The 19,818-nt window shown below is 39.9% G+C and overlaps 1 protein-coding gene across 9 annotated transcripts in view; it reads right to left on the bottom strand.

Annotated features, from left to right (window-relative positions):
- Positions 1 to 19,818, bottom strand: part of DOCK10 (dedicator of cytokinesis 10) — a 1,740,483-nt gene that overhangs the window by 844,963 nt on the left and 875,702 nt on the right. For all 9 annotated transcript variants that reach the window (XM_086943899.1, XM_086943900.1, XM_086943901.1 and 6 more), the window contains exons 9-10: positions 15,511 to 15,596; positions 13,645 to 13,728 (exon numbers count right to left, since the gene is read on the bottom strand). In XM_086943899.1, the coding sequence (XP_086800025.1) occupies positions 13,645 to 13,728; positions 15,511 to 15,596 (170 nt within the window). The remainder of the gene's footprint in view (positions 1 to 13,644; positions 13,729 to 15,510; positions 15,597 to 19,818) is intronic.

The following is a 19,818-nucleotide window of genomic DNA, read 5'->3' as shown; positions in this document are numbered from 1 at the left end:
AAAGGCATTCGTGATAAAAGCACATGCGTTGTAAGAAAATGCAGGATGATGGTATGCGGGATGAATGACATTGCGGATTAATAGTATGCGGCCTGAAAGTCCGCGGGAAAAAAAATGCAAGATAAAGGTTGATTACCATATTAGAAACATGCAAATATGCGGTGCAATATGGTATGTTTTACCATTGTGAGTGGGAAGGGACCATGACTCACAGGTGAAGCCTTGAGTAGCTCATGATGTCCCTTCCCTCCTAAATACTGGTTATTGGCATATTGCACATTGTGCATTTAATATGTAAATTTGGTATGCCATAACGCTTTTTTCGTAAACGTAATTAAAACCAGTATACAAGAACTTAAATTGTGTGGTGGGATAAAATTAGCTTGCAGACTGACTATTACAGTGGGGGCTCCTCTGCTAAGGGTGGAGGAGCGTCACCCAACTGCTCGTTGAGCAGTGGAAAAAAAATTAAATGATAATACCAAGAAGTTATTTTCATTGTATTTTTCTTTGCAGGACTCCAACCAGATCAGGCGGGCAGAGGGAGCTAGAGTGGTTTGCCCTCCCTCCCATAGTGCGCATGACAGCTTGGTCAGCCCAGTGGGTCTGGCAAAACATGCGCACTTGACTGTGTTGCACAGCCCAGTGGAGAATGTGCCCAGCCTCTTAGGTACTACCTGAGCGGCGAAACAGGCCGCTCAGACCAATCGCGTGATTGGCTAGGAGAGACAGGGAGCCTAGGTGCTGGCAAGGATGGAGGAATGACATTCGTAGGGGAAGAAGAAAAAGGTACGTTCATTTTTATTTAATTCATCCCTCCCCCTGCTTCCTGCACATCCACCCCCGTTCCGAGGCAGCCTCTACTGGATAATTAGCACAGTTGTTTTCCAATGCAAAGTCATGGTAACATGTGAGGCAGTAGTGTTTTTCACGTCAATTTCACGGTATTGTGGTAATAACAAGCAATTTGGCACTTGTACTTTAGTGATAAATGTGTAAATCTATGTCTATTAAGTAAGATGTGCTACATAACTTACTATTGGGCCACACATATTTTCAGTAGCCTGCCATAAGTAGTACGTGCTGCCCATCACAAAATGACGACCAACAGTGCTTCAGTAAAATCTGTTATGCTTTACTTTCAATGATGGTAAAATTACTGACTGTGGTAAAAGTCTCCCTTAATAAAGGTGAAAACTTAATTTATGCCAGCAATTCCCATGATAGAAAAAAGGTGCCAAGTGCTTATGGAATTTACCGCCCACAGTCAACTATGAGCTATTCCTAAAATAGGAAAAGCCCATTATCAGCTTCCATAAGCAACAATGCAAGAGTGCAGAAGCCATTCCTGTACCTCTGAAATGCTCGGATTAGTTACTCATAATCTTCATTACTCTGAGTCTTCCATTACATCGCAGTACTAACTTGATGAGTGAATGTGCCCATTCACTAATACTACTCACCATTTCCTAAAGCTGCTTTCGGTTTCTAACCCACGCATAGGGATCCAGCCATAAACCTCTCCCTCTGTCTAGTACAGGGGCACTTGCAAACATTTCCAGGAGGCCGAAAAGTTTAGTCTTTGGTGAGACAGAGGGGCACACTGATGCCAGCAGGGAGGTGGTCGAGAGTGGGTGAGTGGGTGTAGGAGAAGTAAAGCTTGTACATCTAGTGGCTGAACGGAATTACACAAAGGTGGAACAAGAAAACCTGGGATGAATCCCAGCTTCCCCACTTGACCAAACTGTGTGACCTGGGCAATTATTTTATTTCAATTTCTCTCCTTTTTCTTTATTATCATATATTATAGGTTCTTGAAATATATGACTTCAGGATGTGTGCTATAGAAAACCTTCTCCTGTGTTTGGATTTCATCACTAATTGCACTGTTGTAGGGGTGGGGGAAGCATGAACATTTCTAAATTCATGTTTGAAAACTATCACTTTTAGAAAATACTCCTGAATGCACTGCTATAATCTAATTTACTAAGGCAATACGGTTCTGCTGGTTAATGAAATGCACATTTTAAACTTTGAAGAGACTACCATATTTTTACACATTTGGGGCCCGATGTAGGTGCCCTTATACCGGTCGGAAACGGCCGAATTCGGCCGTTTCCGACCGGTATTACGTTTTTGAGATGTAGGGCATGCATTTACAGAATCGGTATTTTACCGAATCTGTATTTACCGATTCGGTAAAATTACCGAATCGGTAAATACAGACTCGGTAAAATACCGATTCTGTAAATGCAGATGTAGCTGGCACATGTCAGAGTGCCACAGGGCTTTAAGAATCGGTATTTTACCACCCAATCCTATTGGGTGGTAAAATACCGAATACAGGTGTGCATGCACATCTGTGCATGCACACCTGTGCAATGTGACACACAGACATGCCCTTAGGGTATGTCTGTGTGCCAAATGGCACACAAGTCCGGAATTGGGGTGCTAGAGGGTGTCAAAGTGACACCCCCTGCACCCTTGCAACAATCGGAATTTACTGAATCGGTAAATACCGATTCGGTATTCCACATTGATTCCTATGGGCTTCAAGGCCCAAAGGAATCAATGGGGGATACCAATTCGGTATTTACTGAATCGGTAAATACCGAATCTTACCGATTCGGTATTTACCGATTCTGAATTACCTACATTTCCCCCCCTCTAATTTATCACTTCTTAAATACCGAATCGGTATGATTCGGTATTTAAGAAGTGGTAAATTAGAATTACCTACATCGGGCCCTAGCTGTTTAAAAAAAAAATGAGGGTGTTAATAAAGTTAAGAGGGACAGTACACCCTAGTTAATTCCTTGTTTTAACTTCAATTAACCTTTAAATAAATGCTTGCTGTTTATTTAACATTTTATTAAATGTTAGTGCTGAGTCAAGTAAACAGCAGCCTAGTGCTGCTGTTGCCCAGGGGGCTGCATGCAGCCCTCGGGCCATAGAGTATCACATGTCTAATTTATATTCCTGACACGGTGCAACCAAATAAGCTAACATAAATCCCAAAAATAACTTATGGCCTCTAATGTTAATTCATAACACAGGGCAAACTACAACATAAAATAAATATAAATGGTGAGGTCCATGTTGTCACCCTACAAAGCCCGCTAACGGAAACCCATGACCTCTAAGGCCACGAAGGTCTGCCATTGCTGAAGAAGAATGCATTTTTATTGTGCCCAGGATTCCCTTAACTGCAATTCTGGTAAACTGACAATATAGCTGATCTAGACTATCTTGCCAGGGAAGAAAAGGATAGGAGGGAATTCAAAACATGAGAAAAGAGTATCTGAAACCCAATTCACTACCACTCTCTGAAGAATAATGGAAATGGTCCATACTATGACGAAGAGACTAATCAATGAGGTGGCACTCGATGTCTGTGAAGGTAAGAAAGAGAGAATACTCTCCTAACACCCATGGAAAATAGAATAAACCTGAAGAAGAATGTTGCGATCAAGAGACTTGACCACACACTCTTCAAAATACCTTACGGTAAGGGTGCTGACAAGCTAGAGCACCTAATTCACCTAAATGCCCAGCAGATGGAACTGTAACTATGAAGAAAATCCTGAGAGGAGAAAACCTTTCCAGATGATGACGCCAAGGATTCAAATAGCATCCTTGGAAGTGAAGCAAGCACCAAGGAAAGATCCCATGTAAAAGGGGGCTCCAACCGCTAGGTCCCACGAGGGCAAAGCATCGAAATAGTATAGATACTGAAGGATCATTAGAGGACAATGTAATCCAAGGAGAATTGAATTCTTCTAATGTGGAGCTCTGCATTTTGAGGGTCGCCACAAAAATGTTCTTAAACGTTTTCCTGTGAGAACTGAATTCTGAACTGGAATGGAAACGTTTCTACACACAAAGGGTCAAAAGAGGCCCAGTAATGACTATAAGCCCTAATAGTGTAGCATCTTCTAGAAACTTGCACCAAATTGGAAAACAGAAAGATCTTCTCCTCTCAAACTCCATAGAAACAGCCTTAGAGTGCCTAGCAGTGGCAGAGGATACAATAGGGGAGAAGGAAACAATATATTCCTCTTATAATGCAAAACTCTACATGAGTATAAACACAGATCATTACCACTGGCTTCTTTCCGGGTTTTACTAAGACCCTTTGGCTCAACTGAATAGAGGGAAATCCAAAAAGATGACACTCCGACCAAGGGTTGATCAGGACATCTATTTTGACAGTTCACTGATCCTGAAATAGCAACTGAAAAGTCATAAGTTTAGAATAGTGCCGGGTCTTGAATAGGACTACCACAGGCACATCCCACTTACTACAACCATCCTAAAAGACTATGGGGATAAAGACAAAGTACTGGATGCTCAGAGAGATTCTGCTCAGATAGTCCACCTGAATGAGAAGAGGCCTCAATATGTAAATAGCCTTAAGAGTCAATTGAATGAGTTCGGCCCAAGAACCAATAAGTTATTCTACTAAAGTCAGAGACTGAAAAGCTACACTGAAATGATGAGTCAAGAAAAACATTGCTATCATATTCTCTATACAGCTTTTGTCCACAATAAATGTGGAAGAGCAAAGAACTGAATTTCTGTACAGACATCCTCTGAACTCTTTCCAACAATAGTATTCCCTGTTAAAAGCAGAAAGCAACACCCTGAATTGAGGAATTAAGTCCTCGTAAATCTCCTTAAGAGTCACCCAATGGCTGAGAATGAAAAGTAAGACCAAACCTAAAAGTAGTATATTCATAGAACAACGTACTGAGTTGTAGCCATAATCCCCTGGACTCTAAGCTACTACTGACGAAATCTACTTATGGGTTCCTCAGTTACTTTGACCCTGATTCTCCTGGAGCCTGAAAAATACACCATCCCCTAGATTGCATAGAATCTGACTCTTATACCCCCATCTTCAGAGATTGGAATGGAAATGAGTACTGGCAGGTCCAGAAATCTAAAATGCTGGAGATTTCTCACTGTTAACTCTGTGTCCCTTTTGCCTGGGTCCGAAAGGGGGACAGAAATATAAGAACGTTCAGTTATGCTAGTACCATTACCCTCTGAGCATGGAAAAGGCCTAAAACGAGAGCCAGGCAATTGTGAAATAAATCTGAGGGCGGTCCACAGCACAAAGGCAACACCTGTCAGCATACTTATATTAGAATGCAAGGAGGAAATATACAACTTCAGGAATCTCACAGCTTACAACATTCAGAAGTTCGCAAAGGTCCTCTAAACCAGAAAAACCTTGTGAAGGCATCCTAGACCTTTTTCTCCCCAAAGAAAAGTGTAAATGACAGTGACTGAGCTTGCAGAAGTCTTGTCTGTGGCACTGAAGGGAAAATATCATATGCAAAAAGATTGGGCTGGCAGTTCAGTCTCTCCACCCTAGAAAAAAAAGGGGTTTGGAATTGAGAAATCAGACCTTGCCTGTGCTAGGTTGATAGTCCTCCACAGGCTGTTGCACATTGGAAGAGAGGGGGAAAACGACTGAGTCAGGTCTCCTTTCTTTATTTGTAGTTTGTATATTCCTTTCCAGGAGAAGGGCAATAATAACTGAAGAAAAAAATCATGACAGCAACACCTTGCTAAGATCTGACTGGCAACATACAAGATCCTTAAGGTGAAGGAATCTTTGTGCAATGGTACAAAAATGCTTCAGATATGGACCTTTCTGTAAATCCGAACCAGAGCCTGAGGGAGACCTAGAAGCTTATCTCCTGTTCCTGCAACCATGTAGGTAACTCAACAAAGAAGGGAAGAGATGACAAGAACTCTTAGTCTGTCTTCACCCTATAACCACAAGTAGTTGTCTTAGAGAGAAAATACCAGACCTAAGCTTTCATAGCTCACAAAATTCCGCAATATGAAAGACCAGTATTTACCTGACACCAGCACAAAAGAAATCAATAGGATTTCTCTAGCACCTCCTAGAAATGAAGGAGTTGCCCCTACAATCTCCCTAGAACATTTAGAAAGCAACGAGGGCTCAACAAAAACAGGTAGTACTAAAAGGAGGGAGGGGGTTTATATGTAAATCCATATGCTAGGGATAGAAACACAAAACAACTTTAGAAAGTGGTGAACAGTATTAGTGAATGGACACATTCCCTCATCAAGTAAGGATTGGGACAAGGAAGGAGATTAGGAGGTGATGTAATTGTGGCAAGCAGTATAGTAATTTTACTATCCAACAGTACACTTTATCATAGGCAGTGTTGTTTATTTGTTAAATGCACTGCAATATCTGATATATTTGTTGTATTTTTAGCTGACAAAATCTAAACTCAGCGGTATTATCAAACCTATAGCAGTAACACAAAATTGCATTATTGTTATGCAGTAATTTCAGCAGTCATGTAACGCTTTCATGAAAGCATTGACTACAGAGCAAAAAGAATGAAATGTAGAAACACATTCAGGAATCAAGGACCAATGGCAGAACGAAATTGAAGTTAGTTTTTCAATAGAAGACAAAAACAATGCAAGTTTGAAGTAGAACAGATAGATAGGGATACGGTCAAGTCAAGTCAAAAAGGCTTTATTTCGATAAAAAATTATCATAAAAGCTGCACATGAATCACAAATACATCAAGTTTAAAAGCAAAAAGCAAACATGGACATACAGTGAAGATTTAACGTAATAAAAAAAGTTGGTTACAAAATTTTTTTTACAAATTTACAAAAGCAGTTCATTTGGCAGTCAATTTAAAAAGAGAATTAAACTGTTAATTTTAGCCTTTTAGTTCGAATGGACCAGGCCCATGATAAAAATGTGGCTAGGGCGCAAGCATAGATGGCACGACTATCAGACATTAGTATCCGAATTGCGGCCATGTGGCGTCTAGTGCCCAGCTGCCGGCATAAGTTTTTGAGCCAAACCCTCCTTGGGATTGCTTACTCTCCGCACTCGAACATGAGATGTGCCACTGTCTCTGGTTTATCTAGGCATACTGGGCAAAGCTCTGTAGTTTGTGCAGAGGATTTCCAACGTGAAGTAAAAGAATACAGAGGAAGAGTTCCTGCTCTAAATTTGAAGTACAAAGCCCTATCCAAGGGTTTTTCAATAATGTCAAGGTACACTTCCCGTTTTGGTTGGTCCTTAAACTTCAAGAAGTCCTCCGTAAGTCTGCCCATAGTAGTACTAGTGTTCCTTTGTAGCAAAATCCAGTCCCAATAAAGTTTCTTAAGAATTGACTTCGGGGGTGAGGATCTATTTGCCCACGCTTCGTTTAGGCCCAGATTTACTAACGATGTCTTCATATCTCTCAACCATTTGATTTTATGCCACCCTGGTAATGACATGATTTCTGCTAGACCTTGCGCATATTTACCAAGTTCCTCCACACGCCACAGACGTGCCCATAGCAGAAGTGGACGGAATCTTGCAAGGTCATCAATTGGGCGACAACCTAGGTCCAACATTAGCGGGACCGTGGGAGTACCCTGAGGGAGTGACATAATCGCTCTGCAAAATTTCTTCTCGGATCTTGGTAAATCGTCAGTAATGGATGACCCCAACGTTCTGCCCCATAGAGAGCAGAACTAACCCCTTTGGCCGAGTAGATCTCAAGGACTACAGCTATTGGTCTTGTTGTACAGGAGCGTTGTTCTTTCAAGAGAGCTCCTGTTATCCTCTTGTGAGTTAGCAGCATTTTGTCCAAATGTGGGGTCCATTCCATTTTGTGTGAGAGGCGAATCCCAAGATAGTCGAAGACTTCTACCCTCTCCAAAGGTTCAGCGTTCAGGGTAGGAGAGCGGACTGTTTTTTTAGGAGGATTCAACACAAGGTATTTTGTCTTGCTTGTGTTGATTACCAGGCTTCGTTTGGAGCAGAAGGATTGAAAGTTATTTAGGAGCCTTTGGAGGCCTATTGGGGTTTTTGATATTAAAAGCGTATCATCCGCCAAGAGGAGGGTAGGTATGCGTTCGCCAGCCAGGGATGGTTCATCTGAAGGATGTTTCCAGAGATGCTCAACCACCCCATTGATGTAAAGGGAAAAAAGGGTGGGAGCTAACACACATCCCTGGCGGACACCTCTCTCAACCGGGATACTGTTTGTTTTTTCCCCCCCTGGGCCCCACCTAATCTGGGCAAAGCTATTTTCATGTAGCCTAACGAGTAGTGATATAAGTAGTGGGGCAACCCCATATCAGCCAATACACTCCATAGGGTCTCCCTAGGTACAAGGTCAAAGGCAGTCTTTAAATCGATAAACGCGAGATAAAGACTGCCCTTGCCTATAACCACGACTTTCCAATACACCATCATTAATCTAAAAGCTTGTTCGATTGTCCCAGTGCCCACTCTAAAGCCCGCCTGGTAGTCAGAAAGGATTTTATTTTCTTCTACCCAGTTTAATATTCTGACCAGTAGAACCTTGCCGGCTACTTTTTGGCTAATGTCTAACAGGCTAATGGGCCTATAGTTTGATGGATCTTCTCTGGGGCCTTTTTTATAAATAGGGACCACCTCCGCCCCTTTCCACGAGGAGGGGATAGGGGCGCCCCTACAGATGGCGACAAGAAGGGAGAACTTCGGGATGTCAGATCTCAAAAGGTCGCCAGGGATACCGTCCGGGCCAGCCGCTTTTTGAGGGATGATAGTGCCTATTGCATATTCCACTTCTTTAATTGTAAAGTCGAAATCTTTAGGATGGGTGTCCCAAATTGGAGGAAACAATAGTGGAGCCACAACCCCCCCTTCAGGATCACTGGAAGCAATGGGAGTAAGATGATCATCTTGACGGGTATAGAGCTTTGAGAAATGTTTAACCCACGCCTGACTTGGGATATTACAGGTAATCAAGTCGCTATCTGGCCTATTTCTAGCTCTTATGGTGTCCCAAAAACATTTTGAATCTTTCGTGGAGCTAGCTTCTTTAAGGGTAGACCAATAGGCCTCTTCCCACTCCTTTTTTGCTTGTACCAGTGTTCTCTTGTGTTCTTTCCTGGCTATCTGTATCAGGGGTTGGGATTTGCCTTTAACGGCCTCGATTAACCGAGTCTTAGCTTTCCTGCATGCTGTAGTATACCAGTCATGCATCCCCTTAGTTTTGTTCTGGGACATATTCTTCCCTTGCCCTATCCGCTACCGTGGCTAAGTTGATGTTATCGAGCTCTACTTGTGAGGCCATAAGAACCTCGTCTATACTAGTAAGTTTGTCAGCATTACTGGCAACTTTATTCCACTTTAGTCGTCTTCCGCAAGAGGGGACAGTAACCTTGTGTATACATTTGGATGGTGCTAGCAATGCACCATTGGACCAGGGATTCGTGATAGTTAGGGAAAGCGAATTATGGTCGCTCTCCACAGTCTGTATAATTACCATATCTTCGACCGTACTCCAGAGCCCTAAGTCCAACAGAATATAGTCAATCCTCGAGGTATGACCAACTCTGTTGAACGATGGAGCACCCATCCGGTCAGAAGATGTACGGCCATTGGTGGCTCTTAGCCCAAACTCTAAAGTCAGTGCATTTAACTGCACTGCACTACGAGTCCAACGCTTAATCGGAGGGATGGAGAGTGAGGGAATACCCCATCTACTATCTTCTTCACCCAGGTCAGGGATGCCATCCAAGGGAAGTGGCTCATAGGTGCAATTAAAATCGCCTGCTACTAGGGTATGATCAGCTTCTTTATGGTCCCTAAGCTGCACCTCAAGATCAGATATTACAGATGAGGTGCACCCATTTTTTGTGCCTCTAGCATAGACGTTGTAAAGAACTAGAGACAAACCTCTACAGGGATTGGACAGAGAAATACCTAGGATATCTGAGTTGTTTATCTGCTTAGATGTTATTCTGCAGTTAAGGGAAATGCTTACCCAGATAATGAGGCCCCCCGAGGGGCGCCCCTTCCCATGCCTGGGTTTCTCAGCTGGGACAAAGTAGGTTACAAACCCGACCCGGTGGAGTGCTTCAGTGCTCCAGGTCTCCTGAAACATGCAGATCTTATGTGCTTCAACCAAATCACTCCACTCGGGCAGACCCAGTTTCCTATGGATGCCCGCGAGGTTCCAACTAAGGATTTTTATTTTATCCTTGGTGGTTTCTCCTCTAGTGCCATTAATGTCTCTATGACTTTGAGGTGTGCAACTCTCGATAAAATATGAATCGGTTTTAATTGACTAAAGGTTTGTGATTTTACTCCTTTTGGTCTCTAACAATTGTGAAATTGTGCAAAATAGTTCAATGTTACCTATGCTTAGGCACTTCAAAAGTTACATTTTGTTTTAAAGAAGATTCCTTGTGATAAAATCCAAAGTCATAACCTGTGAAATGTCTTATAAACTTGTATGGAACAAACATGAAGCAGCATGTCTTTTGAATGGTCATGGTACCTTTAAAAGAGTTAACACTCTGCTTCCACAAAGTAGGATCAAGCCCACACAAGAATCCTATATTATACCTCAAGAAAAAGTCTCTCACTTCAGTAACACTTAGTTGGTATCCAATCCAATCCAATGAAGATTCTGAACTGACAGCCACTCCCTAACGTCCAACGTTTGCTTACCCGCTGCACAATTTGTGTTTGTCTATGAAGATGTAGTAGATGTGACGCTATTGCCTATAGTCTAGAGGAAAAAGCTATCAGGATGAGGTGTCTCTTGATCTATATAAGTATATTATCAAATCATTGCACCACATTTTACTAATTCTGTACTTCCTGATGTTCACATTTGCTTTATATTGATTTGTGTTCCTAATAGATTAATGTACATATGAACATTTTCACAATCTGTTTTACTAATCTATATTGTAATCATATTTCTTTTATTCTGATATGGTTTTATGTATTGTTGATTTTAATCTATATTGGTTTTATTTTTAAACCAATTAAAGATTTATTGAACTGAAAGGAGATGCATGAAAGGGATAGTGTAGATGGAGAAAAGATGGTCCACAACGCCAGAAAACTATTGAACCCCATTTAGAAGGAGTTAGTGCTTAAAGTGCTGGCCATTACTTGAGTAATCGATTATAGAATCTGGACCAATAGGGTGAAAGCTCCAATACTGCAGAACAAAAAATAAGAACATTTCAAGAGTAGATACATGCGGTGGTCAACCAATCAAAAGCTACATAAGTAGCTATGAGAGTTTAAAAGCGGGATGGCATCACATAGCAAGCAGGTTTTGGAGAACTGATCACACTGAGACATGCAGTTTTCAGCAATACTGCATGGTGCATGAAACAGACAAAGGAATAAAGAACAATAAAAAAGTGGATTGGACGTGGCAGCTGTGGAACTAGCTTTCCGATGATACAGTGTAAGGCCTGGTTCAGAAAATGTGAGCAAAGAAGACGGTGATGAGGAAGGAGAAAACATGGGGATGGCCAGTTAATGTGGAAGAAGAGAATGAATAGTGAAGCTGGTCAAATTTTGAAGTATAACAAGAGGTGAAGTCAAAGGCACTCAGGGTTGCTAAGGAAGTAGCATCAAGAGAGGCAGGGGAAATATAAGCTGTTGAAGAAGTGCACAACATCAAAAAGTGTGCAGAGAAAATGAGGTAAGCAGAAAGTTGCGGTTTTGATGTTTAACAGCATTTGACAGAGTTTATATAGTAAATATAACCCGTTAAATACCCAACATTTTTCCCAATGTGGTTAAGGTTGGACTGGGAATTGCAAATTCGACGGTTTCAGAGTCCAAAATTTTCTCCCTTGAGGCAAATGTTTCTCCAATGTGGATGCGGTTTGAGTGTGGATAGTAAATCGGACCCTTTCAGGCTGTTGTATAGACTCCTATCTGTAGGTTAGAAAAGCATTTTTTAGCTGGGATTGGGATATGACGTTAGTTAGTTACAGGAGTGTGGAAGCCTAAAGTGTAGTGTGTTTTTAATTCTGTGCGATTAGCTTAGGCCTACATATGGTTAATATAATGTAAATGAGATAAGGTACCCCCTGCTGTACATCACAAGGATATGGCAAATCACTGAGACGTTCAGTGACCATACAGAGGGAACTCTGATGTGACTCGTAATATCCTTTTAACATACAACTAGCAGCTATTTATTTCCCCATAGTACATTGTCATAAGATTGCCTTTCCATAAACTAACTAAAACCTAGGAATCTTGCTCTTACATCTAGAGGACATGGCATGGTCTAGACATGAAGATTAAAAGCAGAATCTATACTGCAAGATTATATACAGAAAAAAACATGCAGTAATATTTTGCAAAACAGATGTTGGAATCAGTTTAATGTATATCAGATTAAAAGAAGATGTAGATCAGAATGTGATAAAACATGCTATTGGTCCTTTATTGATCCATAAAATGCAAAATGATGCATTTTGCCATACATATCTCCTTCTTGGTGACAATTGGTTTATTTGATGTAAAACAGATCAGACAAAGAAAAGCCAGTTTTTTTTTGTTTAAACTTCAGCGGTAATTATGCTCTTTGGCCTGCTTTTCGACTCGTGTTTGCTCTGGCAGCAGGCCCTCTGACATCAAAATCAACTCTAATAACTTATACCAGTTGAGTAGCTTCATCATTCGTTATTATAAGTCACTAGAGAAGTTACAACTTGCCTGCAATAAGCAAAGCAATTTAGATACATGCTATTTTACAGGAATAGCAGTATTACAGGCATCCATGTACCCACGTATGGTTATGTTTACCTTTTCATAGGTTATCGATGATTGTGTACAGAAGATTTGGACTCCCAGTGTGCCTCATAAGTTTAAATAAAAAAGAAAATGTAATTTGTTTCCCATCATTTTGAATTTGTTTAATTTTTTTGAAGTTTCCTGGACAATTACATTTACATTTATTTTTCAATATTCTTTTGCCTTTTAAGGGTGAAGCAAATCACATGACTTTTTTTTAATTAACTACCTGTTGAGACATTTTTCCATTTTTCTTTTTAATGTATTATATTTTTTGTACCTTAATGATTAACATGTGAAAATTGGATTATTCGTCAAGAACGTTAGCACTGAATTATTATGAATTTCCTAAGTTTCAAATGTTGAGTTGAATACATATGAGCTGTATATATAATTGTTTCACATTTATATTTCAGGCCTGGTGTACATCAGAAGAATTGCAGCTGTCGTATTATTGCTGATGTATACACATATCACTAGCAGTGGCATAGCAAGAGCAGGTGGTACCCAGTGCAGAACATTTCTTGTGTCCTTCCCCCCGGCTTGACAAAATGGCAAAAATATGTGTTTAAAACACATATTTTTGCCATTTTATCACCCCCCTCAGAGATGACACCCGGGGCAGCTCGCACCCACCGTATCCCCATTCCTATGCCCCTGATCACTAGACCGCATAAAACACTGTGCTTGTTGTTTGGTGAAAACCACTCAAAACACCTCAGAACCTCCCGCTCCTTCGTGGAAGTTCCGAAGATCATCAAGGCATGGCTCTTCCAGATGAAACCGGCATTATCTACTCCTCCCCCCTCAGGCCTGTCCTACTCAGAGCCTAGATACCCTCAAGAGTGATTAGCTGTGCTCTACAAATTCACATAACATAAAATAACAAAATAACATAACATAACATGTGATGAGGCAAAAAAAGAGACTTATGACCCTGATTTTAGAATTTAATCACAGGCAGTCTGAATAAACATTAAATAACAGCATACAAAACATGGCTAACTAGGTAAAAAAACAAATTTTATACTTACATAAATATTAGGGTCCAAAGAAAATAAATTGAGTCTTTCCACATTCCTTGCTTTTTTTAAAGTGTCTTCTGTTTCTGTGAGGTACTGAGAAATAGGTATAGTTATATTTAGAGCTGCATGCTGGAAATTCTGAGATATTTTCTTGAACAAAAAATAGAATGACAAAGACAACAAAGCAGAAGTATATACAACTGAGGCTTTATAGTAAGGTTGGCTTGTTTCAGCAGGTTGAACTTAGTTCCAGTTTTGATAATTTTTTTCAATTTGTTAAATTACGCATTAGTTCCGATTACGACTGCTCTGCCTGACTCGTGCTGATTGGCCCCATGGCCTGTGACCATCCTTGAATTTCTTTTGACGTCTTAATTCGAAGCTGAGCTAGTACCATTTATATTTCAAGGGATCTTATGCCTCACCTTTGCTGTTTGCAAGTTTCTTGCATCTCCCACTGACACCTATTACAAGTGGGGCGAATGGGCTCTTGTATTGATGATGTATTTAAATGTTTTGTGAACTTGAAAACCAATAAATATGTGTTTAAAAACAAAACTCTAAGGCTGTATTAAATAACATTTTTATTTTAGGACTTACACTTTTTTTTAAATTTCATCCTGCAATTTGAATGTCGTTACTCTATTTTCCCTATGTTTCCTTTGCACTGTTTCAAAGATCCCAGCACTTTTGAGCTACTACTCATTACAACTGTGGGATAAACTGTTCATCATTTTGCCATCCCATGTTTCCTCTTTGTTTATATAATTTTAAATGTAACCCCTATCACTAGAGAATAAATGAAATATTTCTTATTAGCGATATGTACAGTAGTAACTTAATCCATGCTAATCTTTGGGTTAAAAAATTCCGTACATGTCACACTATTTATTTGATGCTCAACAACGTTGTCAAATTAAGATATTCTGATAAGTTGCTCTCAAAATTTCTCTCCATTTTTCAAATTTCAACTTCTATCCTAAATTGCTCATAAGGATTTCTATAACCTGATTCAATATCTTATTTCTTAGATAAATTAAAAGTAAGTTGCCTCCTCGCACATCATACAACTACATCTTTAAAATCATGCTTCTTCTTCCCCTCTCCCTATGGGATTCTTTGTATCTCACACAAATATGCACACTGATCTATCAATTACTACTCCCTTCCATGGGTACAATTTACATATTTCAGGAATCTAGTCAGGCTTCTCAGAGTTCAGTTGAACAATTGAGGCAGTCAGAGGTTTCCAGGAGTGAACCTGGAGAGGACCTATTAATTGAATTATTTGCATAATTGTACATAGTGCACAGCTGTATCGGCAACAATACATTCACATCACTGTACTTCAATTTAACATTTAGTCTTTAGTCCCCCAAAAAAGATTTGCACATGAGGACAAACCCTTTTCCATAAAGACTCACTCCAATTCTAAGGATGTTACCTTCTGTTTCCTACCCAGGATATTGAAAGGAGTAAATCATTGATTGTATACATGTTAGCATTGGTTGGTGGAAAAGTAAATATACACATACAAACTCTCCTGTGTCTGGCTGTTCTCACATTTCGAGGGCATCACTCCACTGGGACAGTCACTACTCTTTGCTGGTAGAAAATATATCCATGCATTATATTACACCATACTTGTTTTGATATTATGGATGAACAATTCAATTTAGGAGTGCACATTCACATTTTGTGAATTCCTGTTCTGGTTATTCAAACCATTCAAACATTTAGTTGAACAAAAACACTCACTAAAAAGTCTTGTGAATCAGGTTTCATACTTACAGGATGGTCTTTCTAACATGTAACATTAGAAGTATATTAATTAGCATATAATTGATCCCTTATAATTAAGTGAGGCATGTTTACCTTTGTAAAGTCTGGATGCAACCCATTTTCAGGTGAATCTGTCTGTTCATGAGGGCAGTCACAGCTTATTATAACTTCGGGAACATCTTTAAAAAAGTAAAAATAGACTCTTAAACATGATATTAAAATATCTGTCCCAATTATTATTGAAACATATATCAAGGTTTCAGGGAACAAAACACTTCAACTAGTGACAGAAATATCATGGTTGACAAATTGGTTCTTCAACTAAACTCTCAGGCCCTAGGTGCCAATGGGTTTTTCCCTGGGCTCTTTTAACTTTACATCACAATGTATTTTAATTGATTCTCAATGAGTATATTTCTCTTTTATTTAATCTATTGAAAACGCTGACACAGTCAGATCTTCTACGCAGACTTCCAGAAATTCTTTGTTAGGGAAGGTGTGAAAGGATAATACTATATGCTTGTCTTATCATCCCATTTAGTTGTGATGATACAAACTAAAAGATATTACCAAATCACCACAATGATTCATGTACTAATGCATCCTTATCATCTTGCATCTCTATATCATGGATCTAGTATGCACTTCAAATGGAGCTGGGTATCTACTACCTCTCTTCATTGATACTGACTCATTTGCTCATCACAATTAGAATTTTCATTTACCATTAAAATTGTTGCCGTGCTATAGTCAAGAAAAGTAGATGAGGCAGACCTAATGTTTTATATTTCAGGAGTTGATCATAGATACTGTGCCAATGAAATATGCAAATGTGTTATTTCATAATTAAACTTGCGCTCCTCATGAATGTAAACAACTCAAATTAGATGCCAATAAAAAAGGGAAAGACTGGGGTGCTGCTATCAAATTCCTCTAGTGCAGCCATGATATTCCATATGTAAAGCTATTGCTTACTAGCTATACCCATAATATCACCAACAGAAGAAATTTCAAGATCCAGATGCAGCCTTAAATTCCCCTCTTGTCTCCCCGCCCCTACACAGATTTAAATGTTATGGAACAGTTTCATATACCTAGTTCAAAGTTTCAGATTCACATGCCTAGAGGTGTATGCAAATACCTACAAGAAAGCTTAAAATATAGGGGCTATCTTACTTTCGAAAATTATTGCTTCAAATGACCATGTTTACCCTGAAATGCCAAGACACAGACTCAAATGTCTTATCACATCCACTAATTCTCAAATTATGAATGACAAGAGTACTCATTCATATTTTAATACCATAAGTCTAGAGGACTTAGATATGTAGCCACATAGGATTTTATATATCCATAAATGCTCATGAATTGATGTATTTGGACACTGTAACCCAATATGCTCAGCTATGACCCTTAAATCCTCAATATTAGCTTACTATGCTGTGTACAATATGCTCATGTATGATCCACGCAAAAAGATGTAGTCCTATATGGTCACACAGAGTCTATCAGGCACAGGTGTATTCTAGATTCATTAATATAATTCAATTTGCTCAAATGTAGCCCCATTTGATCAGGTGCAGCCCAGGTATAGTTTAGCAGTTTGATCTTCATTGACCATAGGCAGTGTAGAGAATACTATGATGACAGTAAATAACAAATGCTACAATTAATACTATATTACTGGTTGTGTTCCTATATGTTATATGAACCCGTCTCCCGTAAAACTAATAGTGTCACTTTTCTCTATGTGTGAATTGCTATCTCAAGGATTTCTCCTGATGTTTTTTTCAGTTGGCTATGGGAACATCTTTAAACAAACTTGCAATGGCCCAAATTGAGTTATATAAATGTTAATGCTTTTCACCAACCTAAACTTAAAATGCAAAATGCTGTATGTAATGCATTCTATTAACTAGGCTTCTGTAAAGAAAGAGAAAGTGACACTACATGAATATTATAGGTTTTCATATATCGAAGTATATATCCATATTATCCAGAAAGGTTTTCACTTTCAAGTGACTCAGAGCTCACCCAATTTATGGCACCATACTACTTATACAGCCCGTTATTTTGCACTGAATCTAATACTCCTTCATCACCCTCCAAGTGACAGTATTTCATGTGGGTTAATCACCAACAAACAGACTTAGGCTTTTATTGCACCTTGTATGACTTTATATTGCAGATCCTGCTAGCTTGGCACTACGTTTAACTGGCTACCAATTTAACAGTGAGTCTCATTGGATTCTCTGCTCTTTCCAGGCAGATCCTATACAGTTCTCCCTTTGTGGTTATGTGACACCACCAAAGGGATGGTCTTCTGTTGCTTTTGTGTAGGTCCGCATAGCCATCACCTGGTAGTTTAACAGTGCCTCCAATGAGATGACTTCTGCCTCTCCTCTGTAGACTTATACATCACCTCTGGGTAGACTCAATTTAGTCCTCAATTGGAGGTTTAACAGTGCTTTCAATAGGATAAGCATATGTCACCTAATACTCCTTTGGAGAGTTAACAGTGTCTCTAATGGAATAAGCAAATATCGTCCCTGGATGGACTTTTTATTTATGGTATTTATTTGAGGGGTTTTGTAGAATGCTACCAAGCAGATTCTTCATTTCAGAACACTGTGGGACACAAAAGTGAATTAAGGATCATAAACAGGGTACTGCAATTGAGAGTCAACACGATAAATGAAGCAAGCAAGAGAAAGAAGTTCGCAATTGTGGATGAGCCTTAGTTAAAGGTTTATAATTTCCTATAGTCTCAGGCTGGTAAGTGGGGTGATGAGCAGCAATGTTCCTTGGTGGTATTGTAGTGCCTATAAGGCCATATCGCTACTCTTTAAGGTGACCGGGACGGAAAAGCTGCGAACGGTCTTTCCGTCCGCCGTGGTTCCCCCGCCATGGTAATATGGCGGGGGGAAATGGGTGGCGGGCGGACCAGGATGCCGGGCGGATCGCCACCGCCTACATGGCGGTGGCGATCCGCCCGACATCCTAATGGGCCCCTTAGTTTGGGGTTGGAAGGGAGAAAGGTTTGCAAGAGTCTGCCTAGACCTGTAATTGAAGGGAGAAATGCAGACGAGGGGTCTGATGTGGAGGAGGATGATGAGTACAAAACTGAAATGAAAGCATTGATAGAGAATTTTAGCAGGAGAATTCGCAATATGGTTGATAAGCCTTAATTCATTTTCCCACGTGCAGTTGCAGGGTTAAACCATTAAGCAGTTTGTAGCAGTCCTGAGAAGGTTGGCCATTTCATTTAAATTCAGAAATCTCTGGGATAAAATTATTAGAGATCAAATGATTAACAAAACAATTAGTATTAAAATCCAACGGAAACTACTAGGATTGAAAGACCCTACTTTAGATAAAACCATTGAAGTGGACAGGCATATAGAGAATACCTCTCACTATGTCAAAGAATTTGCGGTGCTGCTGTTAAGGGAGCAGGTGAATTGGAGAATGCATGTGATGTGAATGTGGTGAAGAAATCATTGTATATAGGTAAAGGAGGAGAGAAGAAATAAGGGAAAACTCAAAATATTGATAGAAAGAGAGTGTGTTATATACATGGTGGAGGCAATCAATTGTGCTGCTGCTGAGAGCAGTTGTTTCAAATGTTAAAATGATAGGTCACTTTTCCAGAATGTGCAAGAAGGTGGACAGCGTGAAGCCCAGGAGAGCGGTGAATTTGGTGAATGGTCTAGGAGTACCTGGTAGTGAGATGGACTTGGAATTGAGGGGTGAGGGAGAGATTCAAGTGATGGTGGTGAGTGAGAAGAAACTGAAACTTCAGCCAAGGGAGACCAGTGAGGAGTATCGCCGGCCTAAATGTGCAATAAGGTAAAGGGCAAAGAGGTACATGTTTTGGCTGATTCATGCTCGCTGTTTACCATCATTGATAAATTGACATGGAAAGGATTGGATGGGTTTGAATTGTGTTCACCTGGTGTTGAACCCAAAGGCCAATACTAATAGCCAGTTTTAGGATATTTCCATGAAGAAGTAGAATTTTAAGATAGCAAGGCCACAGGAAATATTTATGTGGTTAAGAAGGGGAGATCTTTGTTAGGGTGGGAGCTTTGGGCATGATTTTGAACCCCAAATCAGTCTAAACAAGGGGATGAAAACCTTATATCACCAATAGTATTCCTGAGTGAGCATGGGGAAATTTGACAATGCAAATAAGTAGTCCCTGTGATGTTTGGTCATGGGTGAAATCTATGCAATGGTAATGATGGACTGTTTCTCGCAATGGCCAAAGGTGGCATTTATGAGAGAAGTAAAAGTGTCAAACGTATTGCTTTTTGTGAGGATGAGTTTCGACGAGAGGCTTATCCTGCCTCCTTTCTGACTGATTGTAGTTCCCAATTTATTTCAGAAGAGTCTGACTTC

Source organism: Lissotriton vulgaris, chromosome 11 (assembly GCF_964263255.1).
Source record: "Lissotriton vulgaris chromosome 11, aLisVul1.2, whole genome shotgun sequence".
Lineage (NCBI taxonomy): Eukaryota > Metazoa > Chordata > Amphibia > Caudata > Salamandridae > Lissotriton > Lissotriton vulgaris.
This window is presented reverse-complemented; position numbering and strand designations above follow the sequence as displayed.